Consider the following 25,557-nt stretch of genomic DNA (forward strand, 5'->3'; position numbering starts at 1 on the left):
TTATCTGGTTTCAGGTGTGATTTCATATTGCCCGCACCTGTTACTTGCCACAAGTGAGTTTGAATGAGCAGCTAATGCTTGAAACTAAGTTGTTTACCCACAATTTTGGAAAGGTGAGAACAATGTTGTCCAGCTCATTGTTGGGGTTTTGTATGAAATTATGTCCAACTTGCCTTTTTTCCTCATTTTTTTTTTAGTTATTCCAATACACACAAAGAAAATAAACATATGTATAATAAACAATGTGTAATTGCAATCATTTTCTGGGAAAAATACTTAATTTTCTGGAACAATTTCAAGGGTGCCAACACTTTTGGCCATGACTGTATATAATGTCTATGAGAGCAAATGAGTTTTTGATTTTGTATCAGGCTCGAGAAGCAGATGCCAAAAATTCCCCAGTTTGTAATTATGCCTTTTAGACGGGGACACAGGACCTCAGTTCTTGTAACCATTGGGGGCCCCACTGATCTAACAGTTATCGCCTATCGAGTGGACCAGTGATAATTGATTTGTTGCTGGAGTACCCCTATAAGCTCTATTTGCATTGATGTATTTTCCTACAAATAAGATAACTATTTGATTTGGGCTCCAAACATACAGCTTTTATACACAGCCATGATATGATAGTAAAGTCTTAAATCAGTGCTCCCCAGCTATTGTGAAACTACAACTCCCATCATATTCTGCCTGACACGGGTTCCCACATTTACCACCAATAATTATGTTGAGTGGTCTGTAGAACTGTAAAGTCAAAGTTTCAGAACCACAATGTAGGAATATGGTGAAACCCACACAGTTTATCAGTTTAATGGACAGAGTTGCACAGCATCCCCTGAAAAGGCAGTTTCCATGACAAACACAGTTTTGTACCAGTGGTACGATACATAACATATGATGATGTCGAACGAAGCCAACTTCTGCCCTCATAGGGTTCATGAGTTGATCGTCTCCAGCGGATTCATGAGCCGTGAGAGGGAGGAATATTGGGCGAAACAATTTCTAAAAGGTTTCAACTGGTGGATGAAGTTATGGAACTTGATCACTTGCATCATGGTGGATGAATCTCTAAGAAGTGCCAAAATTATAAAATATTTGGAATTATGAAGACTCCATTAAGAGGTAGATGACTCAAATGGTTGCAAGGAAAAGTCATCTTTGAGTTTACTCATCTTCTGTTGGGTTGCGGAGTGGGAGTTGTGTGCTATTCTATAGGTCGCTCATGTATGATTAATATTCTGTTTCAGAAAGTGGCATGATAAGATTGGAGGTCCTAGCTGAGCCCGTGCATATACATGGGAACATGTAATGGTATATTGGATCTGACTGGGCTTCTTATCTTGTAGCTCGGACATATGGAGTGGAAATGTCTAGCAAAAAAGCCTCAGCTAGGGCTCCCAGCAGGACTTGTCTCGCTGCTATTACTGACAAGGCATTCATTGGATTTCAGGCTTGGCAAAGATTTACAGCTGGGAATAGATGCCAATGATCCGCACAGACCCAACATAGATGGGGTGGGGTCCTTACCTGAGAACAAGAAAAGTAGGTTAGAAGAGCCAAACACAACATCTATATTAACCGCCATGGAAATTGCATATAGATTATGTGACGTTCCTTGAAGATAAAGCTCCACTTACTTACATCTGGGGGCGCTGTGACATTGAAGCCTAGGGAAAATGCTTACTGTGGCCGATAGTGGTGAAAAGCGGTACTGCAACTAGTGACATGTCCAGGGGTAGTTACATTACCACAACTCCTCACCTACCCTCAGAAAAGGTGTTTAGGAACCAATCGGTCCCATCTATCAGGAGAACAGGGGTCCTGGGTCTCCTATTTTAATGAAGCGTTGGTTGACAGTCAAAAGCTTGCGTTGCCATTCTGTTGGTTGCATAGACTTTGTATAGAGATTGCTCCGTACTTGGCTATCAGTCCCATAGACTTTGGATGGAGTAGAGGTGAGCATGCTGTACTAATGCTTCATTCAAACAAGTGGGACTTGGGACCCCAGTTCTCGTGATTGGTGGAAGTCTCAGTGGTGGGATGCCCAGTGATCAGCAAATTATGACCTGTCCCTTGAAGAGGCAATGATGTCACTATGATTCAGAGGAGGCAGGCGAGAGGATCTGAGATCCAATGTAACATTTTAGGGACATAGATTTTGCGCAGTTGGGTGAAAGAGTAATTTTTACCCAATTTCCAATTATGTAAAAAAATATTTGTGGAGGTGTAATTTTATCGAGTATTCATAGACAGTGCATATAAAAAGAAGCAACTTTGTAATGTAGATCATATATCTATCTCAGGTAAAGTATATATTCAATGAATACAGATTTTCCCATTACTGAGATAGGACACAGTAGTTGGTGCTTATAATGTTCTATAGAGATGGGAGGAGGGTGGAGATAGAGGCAGGATTAGACATTCTGCAGCAAGTTCTCACTTTAAAATGTACCGGTGGTTTCAGGAGAACTTGCAGCAGAATGTCTAATTCTGCCTCTACCTCCTCCCCTCTCTATAGAACTTTATGAGTTACAAATGGAAAATCTGTATTCACTGAACACGGATTTTACCTGTGAATTGAAAGTGAAAGATCAATATAGGAAAAGAAAGATGCAAATATCTCTGATAAGATATATTATAAAATCGCTTCTTTTCGCGTGTACTATTGATTTATAAACTGAAAATTAAAACCACAGTCACCACTTAAAGTGGTTTTCCCACAAACAAAAGTTGATTTTAATCAATAGATCTTGGAATAATAATAATTTCCACAATTGGATGTGTTTAAATAAAATGTTCCTGTGCTGAGATAATCTTATAAATGTGCCCCTGCTGTGTGCTGTGTAATGGCTGTGTCTGACCGTACAGGAACATGGTCTGATCATACCACATCTCCTGTGCAGGGGAGGGAGCAAAAAAGTATACAGACAGGACAGCATGGGATCACAGCTGATTCTTTTTGTGAGGTAAAACATTTTCCTGCCTGATTTTAAAGAATGTTTTACTTCAAAAAAAGAAAGAATCATTTATTATCCCATGCTGTAATGTCTGTATACTTTTTTTTCTCCACCCCTGCCCAGGAGCTGTGGTACGATCAGACCATGTTCCTGTACGGTCAGACACAGCCGTTACACAGTACACAGCAGGGGCACATTTATAAGATTATCTCAGCACAGGAACATTTTATTTAAACACATCCAATTATGGAAGTTATTATTATTCCAATATCTACGGATTAAAATCAACTTTTGTTCTAAAGAAAACCCCTTTAAATATCTGGGTATGGATGGAACATCCAAAACAGGGTCTTTAGACTTGTACTAGTCATTTATAGTACTAGCATCCTCAAATGTACCCAAGGTGCCTGGATACGCCTCTAACCCTCTTCAACAGGGATCTCCAAACTACGGCTCTCCAGCTGTGGCTGCTGTCATATGCTGGGACTTGTGGTTTTTCAACAGCTGGAGAGTCAAAGATTGGAACACTGCCCTATATTAACACTGCTGTGTATACAGACAGTATGTCGGCATTACTTAGTATACTAGGTCATCATGAAGAACATCCATAATGGCGCATAAGAATTATTCTTACCAATTGGACCCCATGGTTCTCCATCCTGTTTTGCGTCTCCCCTTTGGGATTCGGAGCTCAGACTAAGCTCAGCAGACAGATGTTCTGTGCTCAGGTAGCTGTGTCTGTGGAGAAGAGCATTATATACATCAGCTTAGGAGACAGGTGGGCTTTACAGTTCATAAGGGTCTTATACATTCTGAGGTAGCTTATTATAGTTGACTGGCTGTCTTCCTGAAAATAATGGGGTCATCCAGACAGAGTTAAAAGGGGTTGTACAAGGTTAAAGAAACATTTGTGATTTCTTCCAATAGAGCTACCTTTCTGCTCATTCAATTCAAAGGAGCATGGTTGCAGTAACAGACTCAAACTTTAGAAGGTGTGGCGCACTTTCTAGCACCATAATCCTGCACAACACCTTACATTCTCCCAGCTTTCTCACTGAACTTGGTATTGCTGAATCCTTTAGGATGCCCGGCCAACACACTAATGGCAGCTAGGAGGAGACTGGCTTGATGAGTAAAGTTTAGATTGGTTTCAGGTCTAAGGAATATAGGTCACTCACCACTGGTGATCCTAATACTGGATTCTCTGGAAAGAATCTTTGAAGAACCTCCCATGATCTCTTGCCAGTTCAAAGATTCTGATATGACTTTTCATGAGTGGACAGAATAGGAACAGAATGTGAGGAGTGGAATGTATTGCAGAAGAATAGGGTCTGACATGTCAGCCAGTGTCATTAGTAACAGGGACCATGATAATCATTATCTTGCTTGGTGACAGCAGTAGATCTCATAAAGAGCAAAGTTTTATGAAAATTGTTTTTGTTGCCCATACCAACCAATCACTGTACATACAGCTTTGATTTTATATTGTGCTGTTGAGAAAAGAAAGCTGTGCTGTGATTGGGCAACACAGACAGTATTTCTTTTAGATATTTTTTAAAAGTTGTAGGACTGTCTCCAAAAAATAAAAATAAAAAAAATCGGACTGTTGTCAAGTATGGTTTTTGTGACCGCCCATTAGCCAAGAGAAGGAAAGAACAGCCCCCTTCTGCCTATTCTCTGATCATTGCCTGAAATATACAGATAGTCAAGCACTGTGATCGCGATTTCTCCTTTCTCTGCTCAGCTGCCATTTCAGCTCACTCATGAGAGTGATCACGGGATGAGTTACTCCATATAAATGGAGGTCCCAGAAGTAAGAGCCCAGCATTCAAACATTTATTCTACAGATGCTTAACCATCAATGGTCCTATATGGGTCTCCTGCTGCCCAAACCATGTCACGCATAAATCAGAGACAGCTTCCATCATTACAGGAATCTAGTTATTACTTTGAAATGCAGAAGAACTTAAGAGAACATGTACATTGAGCAGAGTAGAGGACAACAAGACTTAGAAGACTAGACATGGGTGGTGGGTCACCACAGGCTTCTCCTCACCTAGTTCTTCCTATACACACATATGGAGGGACCGGTAATTCAAGCAGAGCACGGAGAAGTCTGCGGGGACCGACCACCTCTGACTAGTCACCTTGTTTTCTCTGAAATGCTTAAGATAGATACTTGTAATCATGGAACCAGTCTCTGATTCATGGTTCTCGAGGTTCAAGGAGCAAGTAGTCCTAAAATACCCCCAAAATTACCATAATACAAACATCTAAGCAAGATTTGATTCCACATAAATATGACCTTCATCTTCTAAACAAAACTAAGGAAAACAGACAGAAAAAGCAATGTAAAAAAAAGTGGAAGATTCCTTTAAATGAGTGTGATGAGTGACATCAGGACATAAGAAATATGGTGCATACTTCATGAACGTTCAGACTCAAGATGTCTTGTGGTGTGTGTCTTACCTCCTGTAAAGCGAGGGCTTAACAGATGTCTCGTTATCATTAAGGGTGCCCAGGGAGGGCCACTGGTTTACCAGAGGGGCCCCAATGCTTGAGTTGAACTGTTTCATGGGGGCATTTTCAGAAGGGAGTAGCCCAGTGCTGGAATTACAGGGAAAGAATGCTCTAGTTATGAAATGTCACAGTGCTGATGGGTTTGTCTGGCAGGGACTGGTGTATGTTATGGCCGTGTTGTAGTGCAGGCTCTGTAGCATGTTATGACCTCTAGCAATAAGCCCATATTGATTCCTGTATGTAGCTTATAAACTCCCCCTTCCAGGAAGAACCTACATCACACTTTCCTATTGTGGATGGATTTTCCATCTTTACAGTTTTTGCATTTTTTTCATAGCAGCATCCAAAAAAAAGTTCATGCACTTTATTTTTCCATGCTCATGTGAGTAATCATGGTCTATGGATGATAAGAGTATAATGGTAGGTTTGGATATACAGTGAGATAATGATTTGTGGTTGATGGGTATAAAGCCCATATTAAAGAGTTTGTCCAGGTTTAGGATAAAAGTCTGCAATAACTATGAGAGTGTAGACTTCCCAATCGATTCCCCAGGGTGGTCGATGCAAGCGAGTCATCAGATGACCGAACATTTGCAATTTGCATACTTGAGGTCACTTGCGCTCGGCATCTCTCCATAGAAGTGAATTGAGGGAAGTCAGATACGGCTAGTCGGCACATGACCACTAGAAGCAACAATGCTGGAAAAAAGTGCATGCTGTCACGATTCGGCAGTCGGCAATCATATACAGTGACTGATGACTTCTGGACCAAACCTGTACAACCCCTCTATGGCATATGTGTAGGAAGGGCCAGTGCAGCAGACAAGTAGGTGTCTTGAGACCAGGAATTACCACGGATAAATCTTTACATCAGGGGTGTATGATCAACCAGAACTGCCATGAGTATGTCCCATGAGCAAGTGCCAGTCCAATAGACTTGGCTTGTACAAGAAAGTGCCACGTGAGAAGGTGAATGATCTTAGATTAGATAGAATAAGTGGTCAATGTAGGGATTCTTTATGGAGCATCTGAAGGGGGAGTAGACAGGAACAGATATAGAAGTACATTCCTCACTATTACAATTACATTTCTACTTGGGTGATTCTCATGTGATCGTTTCACTTACAGCTGTTCCTGCAGTTCGAGGATGACTCCCTCCAGTTGGTGCTTCTCTTGTAGACTCTGTTCCACCTGCTCGGAAAGTCTCTGAGTCAGCCTCTTATTCTCAGCTTCAAGATTCTTCAGCTGAGACTCTCGTAAACGGACCAGCTCCTCCAGGTAACCCTAAGGAGATTTCCCAGCAATGAGGATATATTATGGTGGTCAGTACTGCAAGAACATTTTCAGGATTTTAGGTTCACACAAATCAGAATGGAACCTTCTAAATTCTTGGGGACTCTTCTACTACCATTTCTAATTTGCCATTTCTTACGCCTCATACCAAGGATGGACATATGCAGTAGACAGAGGTAGAATGATGGTTGAATAACCATTGAATGGTGAAAGTCATTGTGCAGACACCTCCATGTTGGCCATTTCAGTCATCCAAACTGTCCATACATGTCTAAGAAAACTGGGTGAAGGAAATGCAATCTTTTGGGGAAAAAGATCAGGATGTTCTTTTTAGGAAATGTCTTTGGTGAGCTAATAATTACGGGGTAAAACTTTTAATCCTGCCCACCTTCTTTTTTAAATCATGTATTTTTATTAAAGCATATGACACGCCATTAACACAGTCCGATACAATTTCCAGACAAATACCGTACATTGGATACATGACCTGATAATACATTTTCATTTTACTAAACAACACCCTTAAAGTACCGTCACATTAAGCGACGCTGCAGCGATATCCACAACGATGCCGATCGCTGCAGCGTCGCTGTGTGGTCGCTGGAGAGCTGTCACACAGACAGCTCTCCAGCGACCAATGATGCCGAAGTCCCCGGGTAACCAGGGTAAACATCGGGTTACTAAGCGCAGGGCCGCACTTAGTAACCCGATGTTTACCCTGGTTACCAGTGTAAATGTAAAAAAAAAAAAAAACACTACATACTTACATTGCCGTGTCTGTCGCGTCCCCCGGCGTCCGCTTCCCTGCACTGTGTAAGCGCCGGCCCTAAAGCACAGCGGTGACGTCACCGCTGTGCTTTGCTTTACGGCCGGCACTGACACATTCAGTGCAGGAAGCTCTGAGCAGCAGCGCGGACACCGGGGGTCGTGACAGACATCAGAAGGTGAGTATGTAGTGTTTTTTTTATTACTTTTACAATGGTAACCAGGGTAAATATCGGGTTACTAAGCGCGGCCCTGCGCTTAGTAACCCGATATTTACCCTATGTTACCATTGTAAAACATTGCTGGCATCGTTGCTTTTGCTGTCAAACACGACGATACACGCCGATCTGACGACCAAATAAAGTTCTGGACTTTCAGCAACGACCAGCGATATCACAGCAGGATCCAGATCGCTGCTGCGTGTCAAACACAACGATATCGCTATCCAGGACACTGCAACGTCACGGATCGCTTTCGTTATCGTTGCAAAGTCGTTTAGTGTGAAGGTACCTTTACCCCCTAACCAATCCCCCTCTCCCTCCCCCCAATCTCTTGCCCATTATCCAATACAACCATCTGACAGCATCACCTCTTGAGAAAAGATAACAAGCTTTACATAAACACACCTGTACATGTAGGAGTCCCCCAGAATCAACTACACAACACCCATTCTACTTTGCAGTAACTCAGCAGACGCCACAGCTGGGTAATCCATCCATCCACCCCACACATTTTCAAATTTTGTATTCTGACCTCTCTTACTGTATATATTTCTTTCCATAAGGACAATAAAATTTAACTTGTTGATAAATTCCTTTTTCCCTGGCGGTTTTTCATCCAACCAGTGCATTGCGATAAGCTTTCTCGCAGCATACAACAATCTTGCGATAGTCAGCCTTCCACATTCATCCGTAGCAATATCATCCATACAGCCCAAAAGGCAAGTCAGCGGGTTACGCACCACATCTACTCCTGTCACCTCCTAGATCAAGTTAAGCACCTTCACACAAAAGGGTTGGAGGCGAGCACACGACCACATCATATGTAGCAGATCAGCGCCTTCCTCACCACACCTGGGACATTCTGAGTCACCTCTCAGTCCTGCCTTCCTCATCCATGCCGGGGTCCTGTACACCCTATACACCAGGTATAACTGTGACACCCTCTTAAGGTACCTTCACACGAAACGACTTTGTAACGACATCGCTAGCGATCCGTGACGTTGCAGCGTCCTGGCTAGCGATATTGTTTAGTTTGACACGCAGCAGCGATCAGGATCCTGCTGTGATATCGCTGGTCGCTGAATAAAGTTCAGAACTTTATTTGGTCGTCCGATCGCCGTGTATCGTTGTGTTTGACAGCAAAAGCAACGATACCAGCGATATTTTACACTGGTAACCAGGGTAAACATCGGGTTACTAAGCGCAGGGCCGCGCTTAGTAACCCGATGTTTACCCTGGTTACCAGTGTAAAATGTAAAAAAAACAAACAGTACATACTTACATGCGTCCCCCGCCGTCTGCTTCCCACACTGACTGAGCGCCGCAAAGTGAAAGTGAAAGCACAGCACAGTGGTGACGTCACCGCTGTGCCCTGCTACTGCCGGCGCTCAGTCAGTCAGTGCAGGAAGCGGACGCCGGGGGACGCGAATGTAAGTATGTACTGTTTGTTTTTATTACATTTTACGCTGGTAACCAGGGTAAACATCGGGTTACTAAGCGCGGCCCTGCGCTTAGCAACCCGATGTTTACCCTGGTTACCCGGGGACCTCGGCATCGTTGGTCGCTGGAGAGCTGTCTGTGTGACAGCTCTCCAGCGATCAAACAGCGACGCTGCAGCGATCGGCATCGTTGTCGCTATCGCTGCAGCGTCGTTTCGTGTGAAGGTACCTTTAGCCTCACTCAGGGAAGCCCTGGGGATATATTGAAGTATGGACTCCCACTGGGACTCCGACAAGGGGCCCACATCCGCCACCCATTTCTCCTTAATCCTTAACGGATGCTTCAATAAAAAGGTATCCATCAGACCCCTGTACATCAAGGTAATGAACCCCCTCGTACTCCTCCGAGGCCCAATAAGATTCAACAAGCTATCTGACTGCAGATTCACGAGCGACACCTAATTTTGACAGTTTAGGGCATGTCTCAACTGCAGGTACTGAAAGAATGACTTCTGGGTTAAAGGAAACTCAGTCCTAAGTGTCTCGAATGTTTTAATAACATCTCCATCAAGCAACTGAGACACGAACCAAATGCCAATGCGCCTCCACTGACCGAACCCTGCAATCTCATGAGCTCTGCCAACCTAAGTTCAAACCAAATTGGCGTATATCTCGTAAATTCTGTTTCTCCTCTCCATTGCTTAATTTTCTGCCATAATTTCCCCATCATAGCTATTGTTGGGAATTTTTGGGGGTTAATTCTGAATCTACCTGCTTCAAGATTGGCCAACAATGGGCCCTTCCCTATCGCGTGTTCAATGATTATCCCCGCTGAAGAGCTTTGTTCTGGCTCTCCCCAACCTACCATGTGCTGGCATTGAGATGCTATATAGTAAATCCATGGATTGGGGACCGCCAGACCACCCTCATCCTTTGCCCTTTGCAGATGTTCCAATTTGATGCGCGCCCGTCCACCCTTCCAAATTAAATCCCTAAATAGAGTATTGAGCCTATAAAATTTACTCTGAGGCAGCCACACTGGAGCATTATGCAATATGTAGAGGAGCTGAGGCATAAGTATCATTTTGATCAAATAGGCTCTGCCTGCGACCGACAGAAATAGCTTCTTCCAGGCCCCAATCTTCTGCTGGAACTTCCCAAGCAAAGGAGTCAGGTTGAGCCACACATAGTCCTCTGTTTTGTCCGAAACCACAATGCCCAGATACTTAAACTCATGTACTACTCTTAAAGGTAAGGTACCGCATTTGTAGATCATTAATAAATCACTGTAATGTAGCATAACATGCTGCTATAACCAAGTTTTAAATGCATGTGAAACAGATTTCGTGTGTTATATGTGTTTAAAGAAGGAACTGGGGGCTGACATCTTGGTTTTGCAGCAGTAGCAGGGCACTAACAGTGTCATTTTACAGCACCCCATGGACATAGTCCAGTGATGGCGAACCTATGACACGCGTGTCAGTGCTGACACGCGTAGTCATTTTCAGTGACACGCCGGCCGCCGGCCGCGGCCCCATAGAAATTGCTTCTTTCCCAGGGTCTGAAGGAGAGGAAACTCTCCTTCAGGCCCTGGGAACCATATTAATATGTAAAATAAAGAATTAAAATAAAAAATATTGCTATACTCACCTCTCCGACGCAGCCTGGACGTCCGCGAGGGAACCTGCAGCGTTGTTTGCTTAAAAATCGCGGTTTTCCTTCCTTACTTGAAGTCCCGGCTTGTGATTGGTTGCGTGCCGCCCATGTGACCGAGACGCGACCAATCACAGCAAGCCGTGACGTAATTTTAGGTCCTTCAGGATTTTAAAATTACGTTCCGGCGTTGTGATTGGTTGCGTCGCCCATGTGACCGCACGCAACCAATCACAACGCCGGAACGTAATTTTAAAATCCTGAAGGACCTAAAATTACGTCACGGCTTGCTGTGATTGGTCGCGTCTCGGTCACATGGGCGGCACGCAACCAATCACAAGCCGGGACTTCAAGTAAGGAAGGAAAACCGCGATTTTTAAGCAAACAACGCTGCCGGTTCCCTCGCGGACGTCCAGGCTGCGTCGGAGAGGTGAGTATAGCAATATTTTTTATTTTAATTCTTTATTTTACACACATTAATGTTGTTTCGATACCAATACCCGATACCACAAAAGTATCGGATCTCGGTATCGGAATTCCGATACAGCAAATATCGGCCGATACCCGATACTTGCGGTATCGGAATGCTAAACAATGGCATCCGATCTGATTTTTTATCGGATCGGATGCCATGCAGGAGGTCTGTGGGTCCAAACAACAGAGCTCCGGTGCAGAGCGTCTAGGCCTGGGACTTCCGGTAGGCCAGGCGCAGCTCCCGGAAGTCCCAGGCCTCTGCGTCGGATCTGTGTTGTTTGGGCGACATTGCGCTGCTCCCTGCTGCGCCGACCAGAAGTCCCAGGCTGCACCGACCAGAAGTCCCAGGCTGCACTTCTGAGGCCTGAGGAGATAGCTGTCTGGAGGCCCTGTGATAGCTGTCTGGACTCAGGCCCTGTGATAGCTGTCTGGACTCAGGCCCTGTGATAGCTGTCTGGACTCAGGCCCTGTGATAGCTGTCTGGACTCAGGCCCTGTGATAGCTGTCTGGACTCAGGCCCTGTGATAGCTGTCTGGACTCAGGCCCTGTGATAGCTGTCTGGACTCAGGCCCTGTGATAGCTGTCTGGACTCAGGCCCTGTGATTGCTGTCTGGACTCAGGCCCTGTGATAGCTGTCTGGACTCAGGCCCTGTGATAGCTGTCTGGACTCAGGCCCTGTGATAGCTGTCTGGACTCAGGCCCTGTGATAGCTGTCTGGACTCAGGCCCTGTGATAGCTGTATGGACTCAGGCCCTGTGATAGCTGTCTGGACTCAGGCCCTGTGATAGCTGTCTGGACTCAGGCCCTGTGATTGCTGTCTGGACTCAGGCCCTGTGATTGCTGTCTGGACTCAGGCCCTGTGATAGCTGTCTGGAGGCCCTGTGATAGCTGTCTGGACTCAGGCCCTGTGATTGCTGTCTGGACTCAGGCCCTGTGATAGCTGTCTGGACTCAGGCCCTGTGATTGCTGTCTGGACTCAGGCCCTGTGATAGCTGTCTGGAGGCCCTGTGATTGCTGTCTGGACTCAGGCCCTGTGATTGCTGTCTGGACTCAGGCCCTGTGATTGCTGTCTGGACTCAGGCCCTGTGATTGCTGTCTGGACTCAGGCCCTGTGATTGCTGTCTGGACTCAGGCCCTGTGATTGCTGTCTGGACTCAGGCCCTGTGATTGCTGTCTGGAGGCCCTGTGACTACTACAGCAACCATCATCCAGTGAACTGTGGGGTGTCATTGGCCATTACTGAGATAAGTGAGAGGGAGGCATCAGTGATGGCGAACCTGTGGCAGTCCAGCTGTTGCAAAACTACAATTCCCATCATGGCTGGCCATTCAAAGCAAAGGCTTTGGCTGTGAAGACATGATGGGAATTGTAGTTTTGCAACAGCTGGAGTGCCACAGGTTCGCCATCACTGGAAGAATTCCCCCTCCCCCTCACTTATCTTAGTTCACGGCACCCCACACAAGTTAAATAATAGCAAGACCAACAAAAGAAACCAACTGACAGATGAACAAAGAAGTCACTAAGCAGGTAAGTTAATTCTAATTATACATATTTGTTATTTAAACTATACATGTCGCAAAATTATGTTTTTTTATCAAGGTGACACACCACCCAAGTTATGCTCGGTTTTTTGGCGAATTTTGACACACCGAGCTCAAAAGGTTGCCCATCACTGACATAGGAGATAATAGACCGGCGAGGACCCTATCTTTAACATTGGAGAGGTGTTAGCAGTGAGCTGGGCACGCCTCTGTGGGCTGCACAACTCACTGCTGTAGGTGTGACTAGCTGCCATTTTATTATAGCCCAGTGCTATCTGCCAAGCTCCACTTACTCTCTATCACAGGAGCTCCATTCCCAGCCTGCAGAGAGAGGTGACACCTGACACCTGTCTCTGCCATACAATGTCTCTCTCCCCTCCCTCCACAATGCCTGGCCATTCACTGCAGACCTGGAGCTCCTGCTTATCTTACTGAGGGATGAGTCACAGACAGCTCTGCACAGACAATGCTGCTCCATACACACCACATAAACTAACTGTGCTTCTGATGCACTAACTGCTGGTGATAGCAGATCACAGGGCAATCACACACAAAATGGCTCTGCCCTGTGATGCTGCTCTTCATTCTGCCCCAGGGATATTAGACCACCCAAAAGGGGAGGGAAATGCTGATGTCAGCAGTTACTGCCCAGATTTTCCAGCTAACAGTAAAGCTGGTAAGTCTTACTATAGCTGCTTGAGGTCTAAAACGGAAAAAGCTCCCCCTAGTGGTCAATATATATATTTGTAAGAAAATATATAATATTTTTCATATAGAAATGTTTGCAAACAGTGCAAACATTGCATTAATACATTTTATTTACTATTTTAAGCTTAATTTCACAAAAAAACAAACTACAAGAAAACTGGTGGCACCTTCCCTTTAAGGGAACCCCAGGGTCAAGAGTCAGAGGAGCCGCCGCGTCCATGGGCAACAACACAGACTTCTCCCAATTAATAGATAATCCGGAAAGAGACCCAAATTTAGAAATACTGTTCATAGCGGCCCCCAGAGACTCCTGTGCATCTTCCAAGAACAATAACACGTCGTCAGTGTACAGGGCTATTTTTTCTTCATAGTTTCCATACCGAAACCCCTTTACGTCCCTGTCCCTCCGTATTGCCACCGCCAAGGGCTCAACAGCAATTGCAAACAGCAGAGGAGACAAGGGGCACCCCTGCCGCATTCCCCTATATAAAGGGAAATCCCCCGACAAGACTCCATTCACCCGTATCCTGGCTCTTGGAGACGCATACATCAGCTGCACCCAACGTATGAATCTCTCACCAAAACCCATAGCCTTCATGACCGCCCACAAACACCGCCACTCCACACTATCAAACGCCTTAGCGGCGTCTAAAGACACCACAACCCTCCGACCCACATTATCTGCCTTTACCTGCATATTGAGAAACAGTCGTCAAAGATTACACGCTGTAGAACTATTGGGCATAAATCCAGACTGGTCCCGGTATATTAGTGTTGTTATCACCTTGTTAAGACGATTAGCCAACATCTTGGCCAAGATTTTGATATCTATCGTTAATAACGAGATTGGGCGATACGAAGCTGGATCCCTCGGATCCTTACCCTGTTTTGGCAGTACAACAATTATTGCCTCCCGCATGGACTTCAGCAGCTCCCCCTCCACCAGACCAGCAGCATACACCTCCAATAAGGCAGGAAGCAGTATCTCTTTATATTTTGTATACACCTCCCCCGGGATCCCATCTACCCCCGGGACATTATCATTGGGCATAGAGACCAATGCGGCGTCAAGCTCCTCCAAATTAAACGGCTCCTCGAGAAGTCCCCGATCGGCCACTGAGAGTCTGGGAAGCTGTACCCCTGTCAAGAAACCATCCACCTCCTCCATCGTTGGCTGTACCCATGATTTATAAAGATCCGAGTAATACTCCGTCATCACCTCCAAAATTGCTTTGCAACCAGTGTGCTCCCTCCCATCCCTTCCCTTCAAAGCGACTATATGTGTGGAATCTCTCTGCGCCGTCACTATTCTGGAAAGGAGATGGCCCGCCCTGTCCCCCTCTTCAAAGTGTTTGGCAGTTTGAAACATTCTTCTACGTTCCGCTGTTTTCATTGCCATCAGACATACTCTATTCTGCGCCACCTTTAACCTTCCCTGTGCCTCTGGGGATTGATCGTTAATTAATGCCTCCTCAGCCTCCTCCAACTCTTTTATCAACATCCGATCCTTCCTGCCTGTTTCTGCCTTGATTCGGGATATCCCCTTAATACAGAGCCCTCTGAAATAGGCCTTCATGGCCTCCCATACCGTCAATACCGAGGCCGGCCCAGCATTAATTTTAAAATATTCCTTAATTTCCCCCCCTATGTGTCCATCTAAATCAATAAGGTGTAGCCAGAACAGATTCAGCCTCCACATGCACCCCCTAGCAGGCAAGGATCCCACACCCTCAAGTATCACACTCATGGGGGAATGATCAGATATTGTTCTAGCCATATACGTTATCTCCCCTACAAGGCCCAACATCTGTGAATTGCCCAAGTCCAGATCTATTCTTGACAAAGAAGCGAAAGAGGACGAAAAACAGGAATACTTATACACCCCAGGATGAGAAATCCTCCATAAATCATGAAGAGCAGTTTCCCTCAGGACGGAACCAAATGGTGTGCAATTACCACCCGACTTCAACGGCTCTCGTCTCCCCCTATCCCAGTGTGCGTCCGGAATGTTGTTAAAGTCCCCTATTATCAAAAATGGTATCCCCAGTGTCTCCTCCAATATTCCCAGAACTCTGTGGATAACCTTTCCACAATATCGTGGTGGAATATAAATTGAAACCAGCCACATCAGACAATCCTGCCCACCTTCTACCCCAAAGGTAACAGTCTTTCAAGGGTTACTTTCTTCATTGTCACCCGATGAATCAGGCACCTTGGGTGTAACACAAGGCACTGTTTATGGGTTACAAGAGGACGCAATGATGATTGCCATCATAGGATAATAACCAATCATCACTGAGCTTGGGGCACATGTCTGAAGATGCTGCAATTTGGGTATGTGTGCCTTGATCTGTAACTTCATTGGAGAAAACTTATTAAGACTGGAAAATAGGTGAGGTGCACTGAATTTTCAGTATTTAATGGGCTTTCCATGCCCCCCAAAAAGAAATCCAAGTTATAGGGTTATAGTTACAATACACATCAGTTCCATGGTGAACATTATAGAAAACTTGTTATGTTGCGGTAGACAAGCTTTCACCAAAACGTGTCCCCTTTTATAATAGGGGCAAAATCAGGGCAGAAAGCCACAATTTTAGAGATAAATGTTATTAATTTTTGATAACAGAAAACTGGTGTAGACAGGATGATAAATTACCCCGGAGATCGGCATAATTGACCACTCCTTTACAGGAATTTTCAATGGCCTCAGCTATATTGTAAGAATGGGATGATTAAATGACCTCCTCTTAGTCCAGAAAAAAATCAGTCATCCCGGTCTGCAGAAGCATTTCCGGTAATGAGAGAACACGTTGGTTATATCATCTACCGTAGACAGGACACCACATCAGTCATCACTACCCCAGTCATCAATAAGACGCTTCACAGCAGCATTTCCTTATTGATTTGAATTCCAACACATTAACTTATGTCTCTATTGATCTTATAATGAAATGGAAAAGTAAGAAATAAGACATCAGACCAGCAATCGCTGAACTAGACCATTGACTGCACAAGGCTGACTTCAAAATCATAAAAATGCAACAAAAAAAGCCATAAAAACAAAATGAGAAAAAAAATAGCCCAAGTACATTCAAAGCATATATTCACAATTAAGCACGTATTCACAACAGTGAAGACTCCTGACTTCAAATAGCGTAATATGGTTGAAAAAATGTCACATGTCCATCAATTTCAATCAAATCCCCAACCGTCATTACTACGGGGAATTTCAGGATGCCATATATTTCCCCGACAGCTGGAAATTAGTGGGCATGTCCACCAGAGCTGGAGTGGAAAGCCACTAACAAGGTGGCACCCCTTTGATGTTAATAGGCACTAATAAAAACTCTGGCAAGAAGATGACGTCATCAGATGATCCCATCAAGAATCATTTTACTCCGATTGGCCAGGAGAGTGGTGTATCAAGGAACAGGGTCGTGACTGCAGAATTTACAATCGAGCCCCACTTCATTGCAAATATGTTTAGGGCATAAAAAGTGTGACGCTATTTTAGGTTATCCTCCTGCCCTACTTAAAGCTCTCCTTCTATTGCCCAAACATATGAGCAGTGGCGTAGCATGTAGGCACCAATGCAAAAATCTCCAACAGGGTGCTTAAATATCGTGGGTATTCAATAGCATTGGACCTAAACAAATGTTTTCGGCTTCTCTAGGCTCCAACCCCTGTACCCACTATAGTTACACCCCTTCCTGTGAGTGCAACTGACCTTAGTTGGCAGCTAGACCTTATAGCAGTGTCACTGCCCACTACCATGGCACAATATCCTATGGATGGGAGGGTTTGACTAAGTTCTGGTGTAACTGCACTTTTTGGGTACACTCACTGATATACAGTACTATCATTATAAAAGATCACTCACCTTTTGTGCATAGACAATACGAAATTTCTGCTCCATTTTACGCCACTTGCTGTACCAGCTCTCCTCATCGGTGAGAAGAGGCAAATAGGGGTGTTCTGGGGAGCTGTCTTCACTGCTACTGCCACCTACACTCTCTCGATCTTCTTCCTCGCTCAGGTAGTCATAACTGGGAAAACCATGAGAAGAACTAAGAAAAGGTTTATAATCTGTACTTATCTATAGATGGCGGAAGAAGCGGATAATTTGTACACGTCCATACATAGTGGAAGAAGAGAATAATCTGTAGATGTCTATACACTATACATAGTGGAAGAACACTTCTATACGGTTGTATTATTTATTTTACTCACTTATATAGCGTCATTACTTCCACAGCACTTTACTGACATTATCTTCACTGTCCCCATTGGGGCTCACAACATATATTCTCTATCAGTCTTTGGAGTGTGGGAGGAAACCGGAGAACCTAGAGGAAACCCACGCAAACACTGGGAGAACATGCAAACTCCTTACAGATGTTGTCCTTGGTGGGATTGGAAACTAGGACCCCAGCGCTGCAAGGCTGCAGTGCTAACCACTGAGCCACCGTGCTGCTCGAAACATGGATGCTTTCATCCAGAAATAGCACTATGCTTGTTTATGTGCTGATTCGGGTATTGCAGCTCAATTACATTCAATTGAAAAAGAATGGACTGCTATACCTGACATAGCCTATGGCCAATAGTGGCGCCATTATATGGAGAAAGCAGTCATTTTTTTTAATCTTACCTAAACCCTTGAAAAACATACATACACAATACATTCACCAAATGTGCACTTTCATACTAACCTCTGTGTGAATTTCAAGTATGGGGTATAATCTATGACAGCCGGGGTCTTCCCATCAATGCCTTCCCCTTTCAAGCAAAAGCTATGGGTATATAAGGGAGTAGACATTTTATTCCAAAAGACTGAAGAAAGAATTGGAGAACTACTTATGTCCATTATAATATTCTCTACCTGAAGTCAATGGCGCTCAATCCTATCAGCATCCCTGTGAGGACTGACGACTCTTCACGCAGTAAGATGGCCCCATCATCATAAAACCTCCTGCAAAAAGTAGGTGTCTCTATTATCTGAATGATTGGGCAGTAGGGATGATTATAAAAAAAAAACAACTAAATTTGATTTGCAGCAGTACAATTTGTCACAAATCGCAAGTACAACAAAGCCTCCAAATGCCCTGAAGGCACGTGTGTAATGCTCTGAGGTCTCCTAGGACTGTATTAAACTGTTTTCAAGCTCTTTAATGCAAACACAACCTTAGTAATGTCAAAGTAAGCTCAGCATAATTGGATATATGCTGTACTTCATTGCTGCACTATCACACACTATTTGTAATGTTTATTTAGTGCTTTAAAACATTTTCTCCCTGTCTCCAATGCTAAACTGTGAGTTATGACGTCCTCTCATTCTCCAGACTGATTAACACATTACAAAATGGCTGTTGCGCTCACTGCCTCTGCTTTTATACAGGCTATGATTGTACAATTGGTGCAAATAGGTGATTTTATTTAGTATTTACCACCTTAGAATTAACCAAGGCAAGTAACCCCAATCTCCCAGTTGCACTTCATGGGAGTCAGGGAAGCTGATGTTTTCACTGCTGTATCTGGAACCTCACAATGTGGCGCTGTTTAAGGTCCCTGTGGCTGTAAATAGTGGTAGTCAGAGACAACGCTACATGGGGGCCCGAGGTTGCAGTTGCACCTAAGTTGTAGTGCCGGAAAGGATTCAAAGCCCATCTGCCATATAGGAAAACAACAGTATCAGAAAGGACACATGGATCCACTATTACAGATTTTGAGTTGGGGCTTCAAAGCTTCAACTTGTGCCTCTAGTAGTAGATCTGAATTATGGCTGGAGGCATGCTGAAGACATAGAAAGAATCAAAACTATTTAATTCCAGTTGGGCCAAATTTACATCATGCACTAAGGCAATAAGGTGAAAATCGAAAGAAAAAGTAATTTGTACAAGAAACATGAACAAAGCAAATCTGATCATTGTCTACATTCTGTGATGGGACACCAGGGAACTAGTGTGATTGCTGTATGTAGAGTCAGGAAGGAGTTTTCCCCCATTATCTGCCCCATGGGGTTTTTTACTTCCTCTGGATCAACATGTTAGGCTAAAGGTTGAACCCAATGGACTTAAAGTGGTATTCCCATCTACACACTCCAATCCAATCATGTAGTAGGTATAATAATAATAATATTAGCATATAACTCCAATTAGAAATGTAGTATAGTTTGTCTGACTCGCTATAACTCACTTCTCATGTGCAGGCATTGCAGGACCTTAGGTATTGATGGTTACGACCACTAGTATAGTGACAGCTAACAAGCTAGTTGCTAGTGGTCGTAACCATTGATATGTAAGGTCCTGCAATGCCCTACATATGGGGTAAGCGATATAGCGAATCAGAAAATCTATACTATATTCCTAATTGGAAGTATTTGCTAATATTATTATTATTACACCTACTACATATTGGGATAGGATCTTGGAGATGGGAATACCCCTTCAAGTCCACCTTCAACCTTAAAAAAAAACCCTATGAATTATAGATGGCGTTTGTTACTCACCTGGTTGTCCTGGTGTCTCTTAATGCGGTCACAAGGTACTCTGAGAGTCTCTTCTCCATAAGTGCCAGACGGATCCAGGCCCGGCCCTAGAGCACATATAATAGAGAAGGATATAGACATGAATCTCCACCATCCCCAGGTTCCATCTCACAGCTCTATATACGGAGAGGTGGCCATGCATGTGCCTTCACATGCCCATTCAGGACAGCTGTTCTATAGATCGGTGCATGTATCAGAGGTGGCATCTGCATCTATCAGTCACATGTGGCATGTCCTGTGGCTATGCAATTACTGCCTGAGATGGGCACAGTCATTTAATGTATGGTTAACATGCCACCTTTTAGTTCCCCCTGGTGCAGTAAACCTGACTTTTATTGTTTTGAATGGCTACCAAGTGTATCTAGTGGCACAAATGACCGTTACTAAATGATCCTGATGTCGCTCACTGCTCTCCATCTGTAACATGACCACTGATCTGCACATAAAGGTCTTCATCGCACCCAATAAGGTGCTGACACAACTACTGACCTTTGCTCTTGACGTGCTAATGTTCTCCATATTCTCTATACTGCTAATGCAATTGTTGGGCACTTTGCTGCAAGCGATTCGAATATAATCCCAGAATCCTCTCTGCCCATCCGTGCTGAACCAGCTAACATGGCCTATAAAAAAAGAAAAAATTAGACAACAATGCAACAAAAATGATTGCAGCCAAGGCCATGGACTAGAGTGCTGCTGTTTTTCCACTACTGTGATCTTATTGGATTATGTGCAAATTTTCTCTATGGGAAAAGCATTAGGGTCATGAAGCCGAAGGTCCTGGGTTTCAGTTGATCTCACAGTCAGCCCTATAGAGACCAAAGTCTTAGTTTGGGTGACAAAATATAAAGGAAAGGGGGATACAAAAGACTGAGGAAAAAGTGCCACCTAAGTTGTAAGGAAGTATCATGAAATTCAGACACCAGTCACTAATTCAGAGGCTTCAATTGGGTTTAGTTGGGCAACGGCTTCAGCCCATGGACTATTATTATTGTCCCATCTTATCTCCTTTGCTTCCCATAATCCATTTCACGCCTCTTTCTTCACCTTTGAATCGATGACTCAGGATATGTTCCAAAATTGCAGCAAAGTTCACAAACTCTTCTGAGGAATCATCAATAGGTTCTGCCGTATATTTCTCCAGGAGGGTCTTCACCGAGAACCTAGGAAGATGGATATACAATAGTAGGGTGAACATTGATTGATGGCCACAGACGTCTTCCATAATCTGAGTCAATCAAATATTGAACAGGGTCTCATGAGGTAGCAGAATGAGCCAAGCACTGTAATCACTATTTCATTCTAGCGATCAGCATGGACACGCTGCAGGTAGACACCCACCTAACAGATAGTGATGGCACATCCAAAAGATATGCATTCAATCTTTTATGCCAGACAGACCCTTTATAGGGACTCTGTTAGCACAGAATGATTGTTCAAACCAAGTACAGGTGCTCGGTACTTCATGGCGGGGCCAATCATTTGTATACATCTTCCCATCTTCTTGGGTTCCATCTATCCCTGACCTTCTCTGGCTCTATGAAGCCAGAGCTGTCAACCAAAGATGATGAAGGATGAGGTAGATAGAAAACAAGCAGGTGGGGAGGTGCACTTATATGACTGACCGTGCCATGATGCACCGAGCTCCTTGGTATTAACATTCATTCTGTGCTGACAGTCCCTTTAAAGTTGTCCATACATATAAGATCTGTCCAAACGTTTATCAGAAGACAGTCGCCCCTACTAACGCCCCTACACACAGGACAGTAATTTTACTAGGTAGAGGGAAGAAAGACATTATCAAACATGTCTCAGTGGCTTATTTCCTCAAATTGCAAAGAAAAAAAGGAAATTGGACTTAACAGCCCCATCTTCCCAAAGTCTTCATAATTGTCATACTTCTGATTTGGGTGGCCACCACACACAACAGATAGTTGGCTGGTGTATGGGGGCTTTAATGGCAATTAACCACTGGCATTGCTCCCTACACTAGGGAATGTTACAGATTCCATCATAGTTCTCATCTAGAGGATGTAATTGGGTCCATTAACTCTACCACCCATTCAATAGATCAGGGGTCCCAAACTTGTGGCTCGTGGCTGTATGACAGCTTGGTGTACTAGCACCATGTCTAGCAGCCAGCAATGAAGAGAAGGTCTCCAGGTAGTGACTTTTGTAAATAGCTTCGCACAGAAGAGCAGATCTGGATGTACATATACTGGTGGGGAGACGAAGGAAAGAAATATAGTCAGCTGAGATACGATGGCACTGTTAGTCAGATGGGGGGATGAAGCTGGATGCAACAGAGTGATAGTGCCTGATATGGGAATACCGCATGTGGGTAACCTGGGAACTTTTGGGTGCAAGTATACAGCCTCTAGGGAGGTGGGCACTAGGTTTCGGTGTGCGTTGTGTGAGGAAGATTTGGCTGTCATCAAACCGGTGATGGGGGGTCAGAGTGTCACTTCTGGGGGGGGGGGCAATGAATGTGGCACTCAATTATCTCTCAGCCTTGAATGTCCCTCTTTGACTGACACTAACTAGTTTAATTACATATAAGGAAATCCGTCTCTGGTGGAACATCTACAATCAGTGATGGACACCATGAAGTGACTGCATTTTTGGGACAGGTGCACTTTAAATGGGACATCTACAAAACCAATAAACTGGTAGAGCCTCAGAATGCCCACTATAAACCCGCTGGAGCTCCAGGTATCGGATATAGGGGGCAGTGCGATATCAGCAGGGTGGCACCACGCAGATGCCCATATTCACACAAGTATATGGTCACCATACGGTTAATGACTACCTCCTCCGCTTTCACGCCCCATAAATACCCATATACTGTAAATCCGGCCACTTCTGACTCAGTCCTCCGCCGTGATATCACTTCCTGTTCCCATCTCCCATGCACACTGAGCCCCAATCATTGCAACCAAATGGCATTAACCCATTGCTATCCACATAGACATCACACAGATGGGCCATGGAGGACCCTTCCCCTTGCCTTTCACCTTGTGACCGTACACCCACACTTTCAGCCCTGTAAATTCCAATAGCCATATTTGCAGTCCCATAAGCCATCCCACCCCCCGATCATCTCCCAAATATGTAATATTACATTAACACATAACTGTCCACAGCGCAGCGCCCCCAGGTGTCCCAGCTCTAACCTGCACACAGTCAGAAGGTTCTTCCTCTCCACAGCAATGTTTCTTGATGAAGCCTTCTTGGATGGCAAGCCTAAAGCCATGGCCGACTGAATGAAGCTTGGTTCCATGCAAAGCTGAAAAAACAGTCTCCCTATCTCCACAAAGGACTGCTCCAGACCACCAGCAGGCCTGCAGGCTTCTCCTTAGCAGCCAGGACCCCTCCCCACCTTCTCCTGCAGGCCTGTGGTGGCTCTCTGCCCCCTCCTATGGGCGAGGAGGATGGAAGGAGCGGAGCAGAGAAGGATGGGGAGAGGCTGCTGTCCCTGGTGCTGAAGCTGAGCCTGCCAGTGACGTCACCGGGAGGGGGAGGGGCGTCAGGGTACAGCGATGGAGGGAAGGACAATAGAGCCAGCAATGAGGGACCCTGCAGACAGGAGCGCACACCCACCGTGCTGCAACATGGGGACTGCCACTATAGGGAGAGATTACATGGGGTGAGGTAAAGGCATAGGTAAGAGGAGGAGATATATGGAGTAATAGGAGGAGATATAGGGAGGTTATATGGAGTAATAGGAGGAGATATAGGGAGGTTATATGGAGTCATAGGAGGGGATATAGGGAGGTTATATGGAGTAATAGGAGATATAGGGAGGTTATATGGAGTAATAGGAGGAGATATAGGGTAGTTATATGGAGTAATAGGAGGAGATATAGGGAGGTTATATGGAGTCATAGGAGGAGATATAGGGAGGTTATATGGAGTAATAGGAGGAGATATAGGGAGGTTATATGGAGTAATAGGGGGGAGATATAGGGGAGGTTATATGGAGTAATAGGAGGGGATATAGGGAGGTTATATGGAGTAATAGGAGGAGATATAGGGGGTTATATGGAGTAATAGGAGATATAGGGAGGTTATATGGAGTAATAGGAGTAGATATAGGGAGGTTATATGGAGTAATAGGGGGGAGATATAGGGAGGTTATATGGAGTAATAGGAGGGAGATATAGGGGAGGTTATATGGGGTAATAGGAGGAGATATAGGGAGGTTATATGGAGTAATAGGGGGGAGATATAGGGAGGTTATATGGAGTAATAGGAGGAGATATAGGGAGGTTATATGGAGTAATAGGAGGAGATATAGGGAGGTTATATGGAGTAATAGGAGGAGATATAGGGAGGTTATATGGAGTAATAGGAGGAGATATAGGGAGGTTATATGGAGTAATAGGAGGAGATATAGGGAGGTTATATGGAGTAATAGGAGGAGATATAGGGAGGTTATATGGAGTAATAGGAGGAGATATAGGGAGGTTATATGGAGTAATAGGAGCAGATATAGGGGGTTATATGGAGTAATAGGGGAGATATAGGGAGGTTATATGGAGTAATAGGAGGAGATATAGGAAGGTTATATGGAGTAATAGGAGGAGATATAGGGAGGTTATATGGAGTAATAGGAGGAGATATAGGGGAGGTTATATGGGGTAATAGGAGGAGATATAGGAAGGATATATGGAGTAATAGGAGGAGATATAGGGGGTTATATGGAGTAATAGGAGGAGATATAGGGGGTTATATGGAGTAATAGGAGGAGATATAGGGAGGTTATATGGAGCAATAGGGGGAGATATAGGAGGTAATATGGAATAATAGGAGGAGATATAGGGAGGTTATATGGAGTAATAGGAGATATAGGGAGGTTATATGAAGTAATAGGAGGAGATATAGGGAGGTTATATGGAGTAATAGGAGGAGATATAGGGAGGTTATATGGAGTAATAGGAGGAGATATAGGGAGGTTATATGGAGTAATAGGAGGAGATATAGGGAGGTTATATGGAGTAATAGGAGGAGATATAGGGAGGTTATATGGAGTAATAGGAGGAGATATAGGGAGGTTATATGGAGTAATAGGAGGAGATATAGGGGGTTATATGGAGTAATAGGAGATATAGGGAGGTTATATGAAGTAATAGGAGGAGATATAGGGAAGTTATATGGAGTAATAGGAGGAGATATAGGGAGGTTATATGGAGTAATAGGAGGAGATTTAGGGGAAGTTATATGGAGTAATAGGAGGAGATATAGGGAGGATATATGGAGTAATAGGAGGAGATATAGGGGGTTATATGGAGTAATAGGAGGAGATATAGGGAGGTTATATGGAGTAATAGGAGGAGATATAGGGAGGTTATATGGAGTCATAGGAGGAGATATAAGGAGGTTATATGGAGTAATAGGGGGAGATATAGGGGAGGTTATATGGAGAAATAGGTGGAGATATAG

At 44.3% G+C, this 25,557-nt stretch overlaps 1 protein-coding gene across 4 annotated transcripts; it reads right to left on the reverse strand.

Moving 5' to 3' along the window:
- Positions 1–794: 794 nt before the first annotated feature.
- On the reverse strand, positions 795–23,622 carry RUNDC3A (RUN domain containing 3A). 4 transcript variants are annotated; one of them, XM_077252519.1, is made up of 11 exons: positions 23,289–23,622; positions 21,163–21,278; positions 20,605–20,738; positions 20,077–20,162; positions 18,451–18,540; positions 18,281–18,361; positions 17,452–17,617; positions 6,604–6,761; positions 5,427–5,564; positions 3,592–3,695; positions 795–1,527 (listed from the first exon to the last, which is right to left on the reverse strand). In XM_077252519.1, the coding sequence occupies exons 1-11, from the start codon at positions 23,393–23,395 to the stop codon at positions 1,385–1,387; spliced, it is 1,323 nt and encodes a 440-aa protein (XP_077108634.1). In that variant the 5' UTR covers positions 23,396–23,622; the 3' UTR covers positions 795–1,384. The 4 variants fall into 4 exon arrangements, with proteins under 4 accessions (XP_077108634.1, XP_077108633.1, XP_077108637.1 ...); XM_077252518.1 differs by having other exon boundaries at positions 17,452–17,638; positions 23,289–23,619; XM_077252522.1 differs by lacking the exon at positions 5,427–5,564 and having other exon boundaries at positions 23,289–23,619.
- Positions 23,623–25,557: the final 1,935 nt, after the last annotated feature.

Source organism: Ranitomeya variabilis, chromosome 4, assembly GCF_051348905.1.
Source record: "Ranitomeya variabilis isolate aRanVar5 chromosome 4, aRanVar5.hap1, whole genome shotgun sequence".
Taxonomy (NCBI): Eukaryota; Metazoa; Chordata; class Amphibia; order Anura; family Dendrobatidae; genus Ranitomeya; species Ranitomeya variabilis.

Coding starts and splice junctions, on each gene's coding strand:
- RUNDC3A (XM_077252518.1), bottom strand. CDS start 23,395: ATGGAACCAAGCTTCATTCAGTCGGCCATGGCTTTAGGCTTGCCATCC. Junction 20,739..21,162: donor CCTGAGTCATCGATTCAAAG/GTGAAGAAAGAG, acceptor CTTTTTTTATAG/GCCATGTTAGCTGGTTCAGC. Junction 6,762..17,451: donor GTATTGTCTATGCACAAAAG/GTGAGTGATCTT, acceptor AAATCTCCTTAG/GGTTACCTGGAGGAGCTGGT.